General features: G+C 41.5%; 1 protein-coding gene across 7 annotated transcripts in view; it reads left to right on the top strand.

Annotated features, from left to right (window-relative positions):
* Nucleotides 1-12599, top strand: part of mgarpa (mitochondria localized glutamic acid rich protein a) — a 16478-nt gene extending 3879 nt beyond the window's left edge. The window contains exons 3-9 of one of the 7 annotated variants that reach the window (XM_016662997.1): nucleotides 252-357; nucleotides 2995-3006; nucleotides 7878-8138; nucleotides 9442-9831; nucleotides 10105-10139; nucleotides 10218-10505; nucleotides 11037-12599. In XM_016662997.1, coding sequence (XP_016518483.1) covers nucleotides 252-357; nucleotides 2995-3006; nucleotides 7878-8138; nucleotides 9442-9831; nucleotides 10105-10139; nucleotides 10218-10505; nucleotides 11037-11072 — 1128 coding nt within the window. In that variant the 3' untranslated portion in view covers nucleotides 11073-12599. Of the gene's footprint in view, nucleotides 1-251; nucleotides 358-2994; nucleotides 3007-4206; nucleotides 4726-7877; nucleotides 8139-9441; nucleotides 10506-11036 lie in introns of those variants that run through there. The other 6 variants (XM_016662995.1, XM_016662994.1, XM_016662996.1 and 3 more) reach the window with 6 other exon arrangements.
* Nucleotides 12600-14295: the final 1696 nt, after the last annotated feature.

Genomic DNA, 14295 nt, shown 5'->3' with positions numbered 1-14295 from the left:
GCCCCGGGGAAGACCCAGGACACGCTGGAGGGACTATGTCTCTTGGCTGGCCTGGGAACGCCTTGGGGTTCCCCCGGAGGAGCTGGAAGAGGCTGGGGAGAGGGAAGTCTGGGCCTCCCTTCTTAAGCTGCTGCCCCTGGGACCCGATCCCGGATAAGCGGAAGAAAATGGATGGATGGATGGATGGAGCAGAGATGTGATCTCCAACTATATCTCACATTAAGATGTTCTGGGTTTTTTTTTTCTAACAGGGATATAAGACTGTGACCTCAGATCATGATCGGTTTAATGACCGCATCAGTGAACTCAGAGCCAGACCCAAGACTGAATGGACACCTAAACCCTGGCCACCTAAAGGCAAGTTCCCCCCCACCTCCCCATCTTCAGCTCCTCATGAGGCGTTTTACTTGCTTTTGGATCCACTTAAAACAATAGTAGTAACATTTCAACTGGATTACTTTTGTATCACATAATTTAAAATGTGTATAGAAATGAGTGTTATGCGTTTCATTTAGAGATGTGCCGGATCAGGTTTTTTCCTGCCGATTTCGATTCCGATCACCCATGAGGGCCAATCACCGATACCGATCACATAATTATTATTTTTTTTAATCATAAGCACTACTGGTTACATTATGTGGAAAAAGGAACCATGAATTCACCTTAATTTAGACAAAAACTTGTTTTTAATAACTTTTTCCAAGAAAAAAACAAAACGGGCATTGTGCAAATTGTACTGCTATAGTAATACTATCTTTAACAGACTGAAGTGAAAACACATGAAGGCTCTGAAGAGGCTAAATAACGCAAAAAGTCAAAATAAAACCTCACAACATTGCCAAAAATTCAAGTATAACACTTAACATTCAAAGGCAAAAACAGGTTCCATTACTATGCACAATCCAGAGTTACTGAATGAAAACTTCCTGATAGCATGGCGGCTAGCTGATTACTGCTAGCTCTGATTGGCTGTTTCTGACTGAGCGGAGTAATTATGCAGATCAGGGAGGAGATCGATTATTTTTCCAGAGATTCTCTGTCTCATGTTAGAATAGCAAAAGTTTTAATATGTATGTAAAATGTATTTTTTTTAAGTTAGATGCTGCAGCTTTAAACAGGTTCGGTGTGAGAGTCACTACCAGGTGGAGCAGAAGCGAAGCTCCGTCTGTCAGATATTACTACCTGTAGCGTAGCAGCGGTTCAACAGCGAGAGCAGAACCAGCGTCTTACATCGCAGCGCGAAGGCTTAAATTATTTTCCAGGTTATTTGTTTAGCTTTCTGACCGTCATGCTAATCCGGGTGAGTGTTTGTAGCTGTGCGCTGCTTTACCTGCTATCTGATCCTCCATATGTCTTTTTTACTGCAGTGAGCCTCGATGTAGCCAAACTCCGTCAAGTATGGCTTTGTTTTTATGCCATATTAGATTCGTCGTGTTGATGCATTTTGACGTGCTTCAGTTTTCCGCCGCAACACGCAAACTTCCCCATTCGCTCAGTGCGTCATAGTTCCACATCGCTTAGGATTTGTTGCTGCGCGTTTGCGCAGTGTGAAGGAAAGAGGAGACCAGCTGCACAGGCAGGCTGTGAAATGAAATGCAGGTGATCAGTTTGTGTGATCGGCAACAAGAGACCGTGATTGGCGATCACTGATCATACACTTTTTCACGGAAATCGGCCGATTATGATCGGTGGCCGATTGATTGGCACACCTCTCGTTTCATTCAGTGAAAGAATCGGAATCGGTGTGATCAGGCCAGGCTATATGGACTTAGAAACGGAGTTCTGTCCGTGCAGCCAGGAGACAAGGCTGCAGCATAACTGGGATCTTAATGTTTAAAGGGGCAGTATCATGTAAAATCAACCTTTTGTGAGATTTACATCATGGTACAATGTTATTCCCTCATCAAAAACATACATGAAGTGTGGATTTAGTTCTTCCATGCATGTTTGACAAATCCATTAATCTCCATGGCAATCATTAACTCTGCAAAATTTACCGCCACCTTTGAGATTCAGCTCCTGTGTGAAGCTGCAGTCTCCAAGCTTCCGTCCCACAAAGACTACATTCCCCATTCAGTTCCTTCAGACTAGCCAGCAGCAGTTGGCAAACACCTGGTGGAACTGGTGTTTGCCATTTCCACCAGAAAAGAGTTGAATCAGCTGTTTTCCTATTCAACTCTAAACTCTGGTTGACCTGAGTTTACTATACAAGCAAATTCTCAGTGCAATGCTGGTAAAAATGTTAAAGGGTTAATAGAGGAGCCATGTTGAATTTCAGAAAGAACAGGAGTGTCAACATCAAAGCAACTTTTAGACACAGCTGACTGGGAACGACCACCATCTGTTCCACACAGAGTTACCTTACTAGTCGTGTTTCCTTCAGTGGTTTTTATGGGGATTTTGAAGCATTACATTAAAAAAGGTTGATGGAAATGGCAAATTTTGAAATAACTTCCTCAGTTTTGCAAATAAGTTTTAACCCTTGCTTGAGGTGGTTTTTGTCTTTCTTGAAAAAGAGTTAATGCGGTAAATGGAAGATGGAAACACATTTGCTGAATAGGTTCTGATGGAGTGAATGCTCCCATCCACTGTCCCTTACCACTGATCCACATCCAGACCTGTGAAGGTATTTGTTAGGGAATCCAGACTGCAGCATTATGGATGAACGTATTCTGCTTTTCACCATGTGCTTCATTTAGTTCATCTTGTACCATGACAAACCTCCTTCACAGCCCACAGCAGCCCTGGTTGGATGTTTACATATTCAGCTGACTGACTCTCAGCAGCCCATGTCTGTTGCTGTAGATGCACCAGATTAGGCTGTTTGATCCCAGTGGAAATTCTGGCTGATGGCATCAATTGTACTGGACAGGAATTATAGCATGAGAGGAGATAAATCCATGATGTATAGAGTAGGTCTGAGTTGTGTTAATGTGTTGGCATATGATGTTGCATACGAAACTCTAACTTCCTGTTTGTTTTGTTTGTTTGCAGGCAAAGATGAAGGTGAGTAGCGTCCCTGCCTCATTCACACGGCTTGAATGAAACGTGAGCTTGGGTGTAAACATACTGCAAACACTTTAACCAAACACCTGGTTTAAACAACCTGCTGTCGGCACAAATAATCCTGCTGATTCATCTGGTTCCTCCACAGAAGAGGAAGTCCACACTGAAAGCAGAGCATGAGTCTCCTTTTTAACAGTTGTATTTCTAAGTGATGAAATAAGTAGGAAACATATGTTAGTAGTTTTACTGTAATCTGGGTTTTTTGAGCTTGGAATATCTGCTTGAACAGGCAGGATGCCTAAATGCCTGCAGCCGCATGTCTGCTCTCTGTCTCAGTGAGAGCAACGATGGTTCTGATGGTAATGAAATGATCTGAATGAGCCTCAACAGACCTCTACTGTTGAGGCCTCAACAGTAGAGGTCTGCTTTTTTGTTACCTGAAGACAGATGGTATTACAGATACAAAGGTTTAGCCTGCTCTGAGGTCAGACTGGGATGATATTTCTATGCTGGATACACACTTTTAAACCTGTTACTACTGTATCAGTTGTGCCTCACCGCTCCTCTCAAATGTATAATCACTTCAGCTGAAGTGATCAGGATCATCATAATTAACTACTGAGTTGATCGGGTCAACCTGGATCAACATTTTTTTCTTTTTTTTCTGTTTTTTTTTGTTGTTGTTTTTAATGAAGAAACAAAAATGTTTTGTCCTGATTTGAAAATTCTTAGAATTTAGAGGTTGTACACAAGTTTTTTTTAATCATGACTGTGTGTTTAGTGATAAACCAAATCTCTATCCCAAAAAGGTTACTTTTGCTTCGATGAGTGTAGAAAACAGAAAAGGAACCTGATTGTACAGAAACCAGGGGCTAGCATGATGTCAGTGTATGTTCCTCACAAACTAAACCAAAAGCCGTCCTTCTAACAAACACAGTCTTAATCCAAGCTTTAGTGATGCACTAATACACTCCTCCCCTTCGTTCCACCCACTTCCCTTTGTTTTCTCTATGTAAGACGGCCAGTTTCTCACCTCCCTGTGTGACATCATCAATGCTAGCAGGCCTTGTTCATGTTCCACCTGCACTCCCACAGCTAGAGTGGTTGAACTTAGACTGAGATGATGTGTGAATGTAGCTCTTTAAAAACCAGAATTTCCTCCTCCAAACTCTCTAACATTTTGTGTCTCTACTCTTTCAGCATAATGCTTAAAGCTAAGGTCCTCTGTGGCCGCTTGGATATTCGTCCTAGAACTGGATGTGAAACCCCTTCTCTTCCTCCTTCTCCTCCTCCTCCTCCTTTCCTCTCCCATAGAGAACTTCGGGACAGTCTCTGACGGATCTGACTGAGAGACTTTGAGAGATTTTTCTGGACTGTGCTATTGTTAACCTCTGTGGTTGTGGGACTCTAGACCATTGTTGTACCAAATGCTGTTGAAGGCCATTCAGACAAACGCACTTTGCATGCACTGCTGTAGGGTTCAGTGTTCCTGTTCCCCAGAGCTCTGCCTGTTTCATTTATGACTTCTATTAAAATGACTACATAGAACAACGAGCCAACAGAAATGTTCAAGCCTTTCCTTTGTTAGTCAACAGACCCACAGCTGTTCTCACACACTGTCCTCACTGAAGGAGTAAGCCTGCTGTTTTGTGTACTTTGTGATTTAATGTGAAGCAATGGAAAGATTTCTCAGATACAGATTAAAGATGCACAACCTACCTGGCCTGTCTCAGTGTTTGTATGTTTCACTGTCAGACGTGCTTTCACAGTTCCAGATAACCCTAACTTGTTAATGTGATGGTAAGAACCAACTTTCCACTTGACCCTTTCTACCCTGCACTTAACCCCACTCCCTGCCTGCTCATCCTTCTTTACCCCTCCCCTCCCTCTGCCTGTGTCATCCTCCTTCCTGTCTTTGAGTTTGCATGCAGTTTGTTCTGTGCATGTCTTTATCTACTTGTAAATTTTTGAGATGAGGCAGGTTTTTAAATGTCATCAATAAATAATATTTCAAGAACAGGGGAAGGTAATCCCTACAACTTTGTAACATTATTGACATTGATCTCTTCATTATGGCACCTGTTAGTGGGTGGGATTGCCCTCAAAGCTGAAGTGATGGACTCCTGTGTTCCCAGTACTCAGTGGTCAGTACTCAGCCAAGGAAGAAATACTAGTGAACTGGTGACAGGATCATAGGAGCAGACCTATGTGGCTTCATCATCAGAGTGATGCATCCTATTGCAAAGCAGAGATGGTTCTGGACACGTTTAAAGTGTTGACTTGCCCTCTATATGCTGGCGGGTCCTAATCCAGTTGAGAAACCATGGATAAATAAGTCCAAACTATGGAGGCCTCATCTTGCAACTTGCCGCATCTGAAGTAGCCTTACAAAATTAATTTCTCTGTTGTCGAGTCTCGCTCTATTTGGTTAATGTCTGGTTTGGTTCTACCCCAGTTTGAAAGCGCCTTCACTATGGTCTGTTCCCTACTATTGTGGGCGTCAATGTGGACGGGTATACTGTGGTCGACTCTTCCATGATGTGGTTTGCGCTATAAGTGGACGTGTGTGCTCCTGCACCACTCAAGATTAAACTCATAATTGTTCTCCTCCAGACTGAGTAGCTCTCTGGCATCAGTCTGCATGTCTGCCACTCCACTGCGGAGCTTCAGTGTTGTTTGATTGAATATTGTACATCATGGACCAGTCAGGGAATGCTGTCAATCAAATTGCTTGTTTGTAATATTTGGATTTGAGCGGCTTGGACTATATAAAAAATGGGGGAAGAGTCACACAGGATCTCGTGATGGAGGTGAATCTGACTGGGACAGATTGGGGCAGAACTGGATAAAGTCAATCCAGTGGAGAAGTGGCTATAATGGTGCCAGAAGTTACAGAAGGGGAGCGAATGCCTCAACATGTCTGGACTAATTAGGTTGCAAAAGAGGGACCAAGAGACGATTAGGCAGGTTGTCATGATGTTCTGAACCTTGTAGATCCATCAAACTGGGTTTTACCCTTTAGACACCCTTATGGTGTCAAGGTTTCCACCCTGTGAAACCCTTCCCCTTTTGGTTCCGCAACAAGCCAGAGCTGCAGAGGCAAGGACTCTTTAGATCAGGGGTGGGCAATCCTGGTCCTGGAGGTCAGGTGTCCTGCAACTCTTAGACATCTCCCTGGACCAACACACTTGAATCCAACAGCTGAATCACCTCCTAAGTGCAGTCAAGTTCTCCAGAGTCCTGCTAACAACCTCATTATTTGACTCTATGTGATGTCTCTATGTGTTGAAATAGAGACATCTAAAAGTTGCAGGAGACCGGCCCTCGAGGCCTGGAGTTGCCCAACCCTGCTTTAGATCATTTGAAGGTCTGCTGTGGGATCGTTTAGGAGTACAACCAGTACAGCCCAGTGTAGCCTCCTTACACCTATCAGTGAACCTTGATTGTTCACAATTTTGTTGCCAGTTCACTAGTTTCTGTAACTTCAACAACATTTAGTTGTTCACAGATGTGAAGAGTCTGTCTACTCATGCTTTGGACCTTGTGAAAGTTGCTGAGATTCTTCAACTTGTTCCTACTTCCTTCACCAGGGGTCTCAATTCCCTGACCTCAAGATTTGCTGCCTTGCAAGATTGGGATGTATCCCTGCTCCAACACACCTGAATCAAATTAATGGCTCTTTACCAGGCTTTTGCCAAAGTTGATGGCATAATAAAGAGGAAATTCAATCATCTGATTCATGTGTGTTGGAGCAGGGGTCCATCTATAACCTGCAAGACAGTAAATCTTAAGAACTTATTTTGTCCTACACAGTCATATCAAAGATTTGCTTGTTTCATTATAAATCCCATTCACTTACGGGTCTCATGCAATGATCTTTTTTTTTTTTTGTGCTTCACTGTCAGAAATCATAATGGCTGATCTGTGTAAATTTTAAGAATGTGTTACAAAAGAAAAATGGCTTAATACTGACAATATGGGCAAATTAGAATGAAGGATGTGTTTGGATGCATTGCTTAAAAACTAAGCATATTTTGATTTGGTGGGACAGTCAAACATGGGTGAAAGATGTAATATTTTCAATCTTCATCAATTGTTTTTGTTTATTGCAGAAAAGGCTTTATTTTTTATTATCTTAAGTGTAGATTGAAGCAGTGGTTGTGTCACCTCTACAGGCTGTTAAACACCAAGAGCAAGTGGAAAACATGCTAGCAACAAGATTTCATGACTTCTGGCAGGAAGTGAATCATCATTAATCAGTGATAATACACCAATGTGGATGTGTATAATCCATTTAGTATCAAGATCTGCATTAGGCATGGACAACATTGTGACTCAAGAGGGCGCTATTAAAAATCTGGACTGAAATATAAACTATAAATAATTATACCTGAACAATGACTAGTCATTTTTCACGATTTGCCCTCCTGCCCCCAACTTTAAGAGTTTGAATCTGAAATCAAACGATACAGGCACATTGTAGTAAAGAAAACTTTGAGCAACAAGACAGTTGATAATAATAATAATAATAATAATAATAATAATGCTTAATTAAGTTGCTCTACAAAGAGCAAAATCATAACAAAGCATAATGTTCTTGACGGTATTTTATTACATACATTAAGTAGTAATATACAGGGGTCTAAAGATCCAGATATAATAAATTTCTTAGACAGAAACCAGAATGATAACAGCAAATTCAGTTTGGTCCAAATTGATACAAAGCAATCACTTCAACCTAATCGTACAGTAAGATTCAGATCCAATCCTGTATATTCTGATCTGATTCATTAACCTGAAGGATTGTTTGTGTATGTAACATTAGGAGAGTTCCTCTACTAAGCCGGTGTGTGTATTTCTTTGCGTTGCAGACGGAGAGGCTGACGCTGGGGAAGAGGAAGCTGCTGCTGCTACTGCTGCTGCTGAGGCAGAAACCATAGTGGAGGAAGCAGCTGAGGTGGTCGCAGAGGCTGCCGAGGCAGTTTCAGAGGCTGCCGAGGCAGTCGCCCAGGTGGCACAGGAAGTGGAGGCAGCTGCAGAGGAAGTAGCCAAAGTGGCTGAGGCAGTGGAAGAGGCTGCCCAGGCTGTGACCGAACCTGCCGCTGTCGGCGCAGAGGAGACGCAAAGCGATGGTATGAGCTCTTAATCTGAGGAAACCTGATGCTGCACACATTAACTGCAGGGAGACATACACACCACCACACACACCTGATTATTTTTGGATTACTGCAAAGACCCCTTTGACATCAGTAGTCGTCTAACATCACAGGGAGCAATAAGACCTGTCCCAGTCTGTAGAACCTCTAAAGGCTAGCTGCTGTACCCCAGGTGTCTGGCCTCACCTCTTACTGTACATTTTCTCTTGTTGTTCTGAAAGTGTATATTTGCTTTTTATTTATTGGAGCGGGTTTGAACGGGCAGTGGCTGCTGAAAGTAACTTGAAATCCATGGGGTGTGTCATGTTGTGTGTCTGATTTTTGTTCAGGTTCTTAACTGGCCTTGCACTGTCAGAAACTACAAACTGAAGTATATCTGCACCTCCCCATGTGGCTATGAGCTCTCAAGCAATGCTCATTTGCAGTTATGGGTGAAATAAATGTGATCACTCAACAACTATAAACCTTATTCATTCACGTTAATCCTCATCAGGTATATGAGCCCAAAGTTCAAACAGTATCAACCAACAACAAAATGTTAAGCCAGAGTAGACGCTGTAATATTAATGGTACCATTTTGTTCTAAAACCTTTGATGCTATTTTCTGATTTGACCAAACTCTGTTTTTCTTTGCTTTAAGCATCTGTAATGTTGCCCTGCTGTTCTAAGTATCACACAGAGTTCATGTATGTATGTTTATCTCCTACTGTGATACACATGTGTATCTAAATGCAAAGCTATGTTCCAACTCTGTAATAACTGTCATGTCAGATTGTCTAGAGAAATGTTAGTGTCGGAAATGCTGTGAATCATTCATTTTAATAGTTTACAAACCAATTAAAATCATATGTGATCATATTTTTATTTTGCTTATAACTGGACAATGAGCACTGTGAACGGATATTTCATGAGGTCCTACAATAAAGCTTTTTGTTAAACTAAAATATTTACTGCCGTCTTTGATTTGTCTGATATGTTTCTAATCTACATTTATGATGGCATTGTCCAGTATTTACACTTGAGACCAAATGTTTGCATACATTGCTTAATGTTTGTCTTTGAACCTGAACCCATATCTAATTTTTGCTAAACAAATCCCCCTTTTCACAGTTAACACTAAAACTCCATGTATGTGTTATCCACTTCATAATTATGAGTCATTGGAAGATTTTAGCAGATGATCTGTAAACTGCATCATCACCTCAACTTGTGTGCCAATTGTGGAGAAAATACAACTTGAGTAGTTGTGATGTTTAGATGGTTGGCTTTTGTGTTGCAGTGCCACTAGCAGCTGCCTCTTCATTAGAGTTACTGAAGAAAGCCAAAGGAAAGGATGACTCGGCATCCAACGATCAAGAACTCCTACCACCAGAAGTGGAAACACCTGTTGAAAAAGTGAGCCCTACTATTACAGAGGTCTTGACATCAGATGGAGATACTTCACTCAAAGCTGTAGCAATTAGTGAGGAGACTGTTACACCAGAGGAAGATGGAAAAGTTTCTGTAACTGTAAAAGTAGCACCAGCCATGGAGTCTCTTACACCAGTAGAGGTAGTGTCAATGGAAGACTCAGCAGCCTTTGCAGAAGTTGCACCAGTTGTTGAGGACGTCTCTGTACCCATAGAGGTTTCAGCAGTTGCCGTGGAGGCCCCTCCAACCATTGAGGTTGTAGCAGTTGTCGAGGAGACTTTGACACCAGCAGAGGTTGCACCAGTTGTTGAGGAGGTCCCTGTATCCGTAGAGGTTTCAGCAGTTGTTGAGGAGGCCCCTAAAGCTGTAGAAGTTGCATCAGTTGTCGATGAGGCTCCTGCATTCGTACAGGTTGCGCCAGTTGTTGAAGAGCCTTCAACACCAGCAGAGGTTGCTGCAATTGTTGAGGATACTCATGTACCCGTAGAAGTTGCACCAGTTGTCGAGGAGGCCCCTGCACCCATAGAGATTACAGCAGTTGTCGAGAAGATTTTGATACCAGCAGAGGTTGTGCTAGTTGTCGAGGAGGCCCCTGTAGCCACAGAAGCTGTACCAGTTGTTGATGAGGGCCCTGTACTCGTAGAGGTTGTGCCAGTTGTTGAGGAGACTTCGACACCAGCAGAGGTTGCACCGGTTGTCGAGGAGGCCCCAGTACCCACTGAGGTTGTGGCAGTTGTCGAGGCCCCTGCATCCACAGAGGTTGCTCCAGTCATGCAGGAGACTCCAGTACTAGTAGATTCTAGCAAAGAATACATTGTTGTTGTCCTGGAAGGAACGCCCAAAGAAGAGAAACGACCCAAGGTCCTAGGAGTTGGTCCTATGACCGGCAGAATCATCCCAGCTCCAGAAGATGACGGTACCCCTGCCTCTGAGGTAACAGTTTGTTTTTAAAATTTTAAGTAGCATGCAAGTATTATAACTAGTAAATGGCGATGCACTAATCCTTTTGCAAGAGATTAAAATTGACTAATTTTTTCTAACCTTCTCTAACCAGTGATCAGTGGCAGGTCAGATACCGGAAAATCTGATTTCATTCTCCTTTTCATCAAATATCTCAGCCAAGAACTCTGGTTTCATTGGTGTTTAAGAAAAAAAATGTTTTCTTTGGTGCACTTATAAGATAAACAGATGAAGAGATGCTTAAATTTAGGGAGATTAACTTTTATATATAAATGCTATATATAAAAGTTACTGTACCTACCAATGAACCTGCTTAGTCAACCAAAATGATAAAATTACCTGACATGAATATCAGCTTTTAAAACCTGCATCTCCACAAAAAAACTTAATGATTTACTTTTAAGTGGTACTTAAACTATAAAAAGGATTACTATTTTTTTTCCTTACAGCATGTAGTGTGGTCTGGAAAAGAATTAACATAGCTCTTTAAACTTTGCTGTTCAGGGTAGGCGACGTCTTCTTAGGATTCAAATGCAGTAGTATCCAACAAAGGTATTGAGGCTGTAATTATTTGGATTATTTTAGATTAGATTATGAACACTATGTGCTTCCAAGTAAAATGTAGATTCCTCCTGTATGTGTGTACTTTCCACTATAGGGATGTAGACTTGGAGGAAGGTTTTGGAGTTTTCATCATCTGTACAATACTAACATGCTGCTTTTATTTGTTGCAGTAAAGCACTCCTAAATGATGATTCTCACTAGAGGACAGAGGGTGTGCCTTTCTCCTACACTTCATCCTTCAGCTCTGAAATACAAAGGGAGTAACTGGTTACACATTACTGACATGGTACAATGTTTAGATCACCAGCTGCTTTATTGAGCCCACATAGCCCATTACTATGAAACGTCACATGTATAACAGTTGCATTGTAGCCAGATTGTTATGGGCATATGGTTTTTGTTGTGTTGTTAGGAACATTTCCTGTCTCCTCTGTGAACTACAATCTGTTTACAGCTTTTGACTAAACTGAGCCTTTCAAACATCCCAAAGCTTTTACTGTTGCACGTTAAAGCTTAAAAAGTGGAATATGTTGACATTGTGCATCTCCAAACACTGTCCCGCCGCCACAGTATTAGCTCTCAAACTGAGGAGCGTTCAAATCCACCAGCACTGCGTTATAGAAACCAGCCTCAGGTTTTTTTCTCTGCCACTTCTGGTTCCAGGTGGAATCACTCTGACTGTACTTTATGTTTATGAACAAACACGTGAACCCATGAGTGTGACCTACTACCTCACTGTTTTCCCTCATGTTCATCATTTTCAAACAACCCATTAGAGCTCTGTGCAATCCAATCTGGCTTCTTGCTCTGCAACATAGCACCTACACCATTACCTTCACAATGGTCCCATTAAATTGTAATGGGGGTCATTTTTAAAAACACTCCAAGGAAATTGTGTGAATAAAGAATAATCAGCATCACGTACCTGATGTTATATCCACAGATTAAGATTGAAAAAAGAAACTAGTAAGGAAACTGTAACTGTAGTCAGTAACATCTCTATTTTACACATACTGGAATCATCATTGAATCATTAGGTTAAATGGGGAAATAAAGCAGCATCCTGTTCTTTCACTCTTTGTGTTCCTATCCTGTCTTGTTTTTCTATTTTTCTAGAGTTAACCCTGTATTTAGTGGAACTTAAAGGCTTCCAGCATGTACAAACAGGTGACAAACTGTATATTAAGGGATTGTGATTTTTAATGTGTCAAATGTTTCAGTATATCTGAAGGAAGGTCTCCAGTGTGAAAAGCTTTGACAACTCTGTTGTGGTTTTCTCTTCCTTCAGATTTTTCCTCTTTGTGAATTTCTTTTTTTTGTAGGGCAGCAGGGATCACTGAAACTGAACTGATAGAATAGATGTTTTTAAATGGGATATTACACACTGTCCTCTATGCTTTCAGTTGGATTTCTCTATTAGATTCTACATGGTTGCCATTAAATAGGAGATATTGTGAAAATGTACTCTTGTTTTGCAAAATAAAGAATTTGAAAACAGAATTTAATTTATTGAATTGCTTAATATTTTTTAAGTGTGAACAATTAAATCTAATTAGACAAATGTTCTTGACAGGCCGTTTAACTCTGGGACTATCTGGGACGCAGGTATGTTGCATGTCGGTATTTATCCACCACACTTTAGGGTGGTGGGTTTACACTAAAAAAAGTAGCTTTTATTTTTTTATTACGTTTGAACATATATCAGAAAACAAAGTATAATGCCATCTGCTTAATTGTTTTAATTATTTTTCATGAATCCGTTGTGTAAATGTGTGGGATGGGATCTGGCACCAAAGATGTTGTGAGCTGAGGCCTCTATGTATAGGAGATTCTTGCCCATCCAGTGGCATAGTCACTGGCTGGGCAAGACTCTATTTGTTGGACTCTATTTGTTGTTTTGTCGATTTGTAGACCAAATCAATGCTTCAGTCCCATTTCTATGTCAAAGCAGTGTTCGTTTTCCTGATTAAGAAGGCCACAGCCATTTCGTTATACTCTCTACATGGTCTTCAACAAAGCTTAATTAGGCGACATGTCAGTAAACTCCACATGGATGATGAGACCAAATGTTTGCCAAACCAACACACCACCTCTGCCAACTTGCTTTGTTCCCATAGTTCATTGTGGACACCCTGCCTTTTACAGGTAGTGACACGCACACACACACTTGGCCATCCATGTGAGGTAAGAAAACATGACTCGTATAAAATTGGTCCAGCTACTTCCAATTCTCTAAGGTCCAGGTCAAATGTTCACATGCCCATTGTTAGCAGTGGAAAGGGCTCCAAATGAATTCCTTGACTGTTTTGTGGCTACACACTGATGCCCTGTGTATTCTGTATTCTATCAGAACCAACATGAATTTGGGCCACAGTAGCTTATCTGTTGGATTGGACCACAGGTTGTACCCTTAATGACTAACCATGTTCAGCTTCAGTTTGGCATTTCATCTTTGTGTAGAGTGATTGGTGCTCCAAACCACCCAACTCAAAACCCTCCCTCTACTTAATGAAAGTATGCCTGATAAGTAAAGTTGAAACCCACTCAGTTTTTCTCTAGATCTTTCTCTGCATAAATCTCCAAATTGGGCTTACAGGTCCTGATTATTCTACAAGTGCTTACAAGGTCAGTACGACAGGTTCTGATCGTCAGGATGTTCTGGGTAATACTGCTATTTGATTATCTCATGGGTTCTCTCATGAGAACCCATGATCAGGGAGAACTTGCAATCTCTGCAGGAAGACCCAGTTTGAGATTCAAGCCCCATGACCATAAAAGCAGTACTTTTCTGTGGTGCCTTTCCCCAGTGATAGCTAATAGATACAGAGTCTTGTAACTTGTCATCAATGCTTCGTGGTTTACTAAAGACTGATGCTGTCTTTAGTGTGTGTTTACTTACCTAAAACACTGGAAGACCTCCTAGGATCCCTTCAGGACTTCTTTGAAGTCTCCTGAAATATTCAAATGGAACTGAAATGACTCGCTGATCGAAGCCTACGGAAGTTGTAGAAATGAGGTGTGAACATCCTCTGTCCCTTTTAACGTTGACATAACAAGGGGACTGATTTGGGACATGCTCACACAACATTGGATCTTAATCATCAGAAAGGTGAAGAGTGATGGATACTCTAGCTTTTCCCCACAGTCCAAACCTTGACTGTTAGGTTGATTGAATACTCTAAATTACTCTTGGGTATGA

The sequence above is a fragment of the Poecilia formosa genome, unplaced genomic scaffold, assembly GCF_000485575.1.
Source record: "Poecilia formosa unplaced genomic scaffold, Poecilia_formosa-5.1.2 Scaffold397, whole genome shotgun sequence".
Lineage (NCBI taxonomy): Eukaryota > Metazoa > Chordata > Actinopteri > Cyprinodontiformes > Poeciliidae > Poecilia > Poecilia formosa.
Note: the sequence above shows the minus strand (reverse complement) of the source record. Positions and strands in the feature narration are given on the sequence as shown.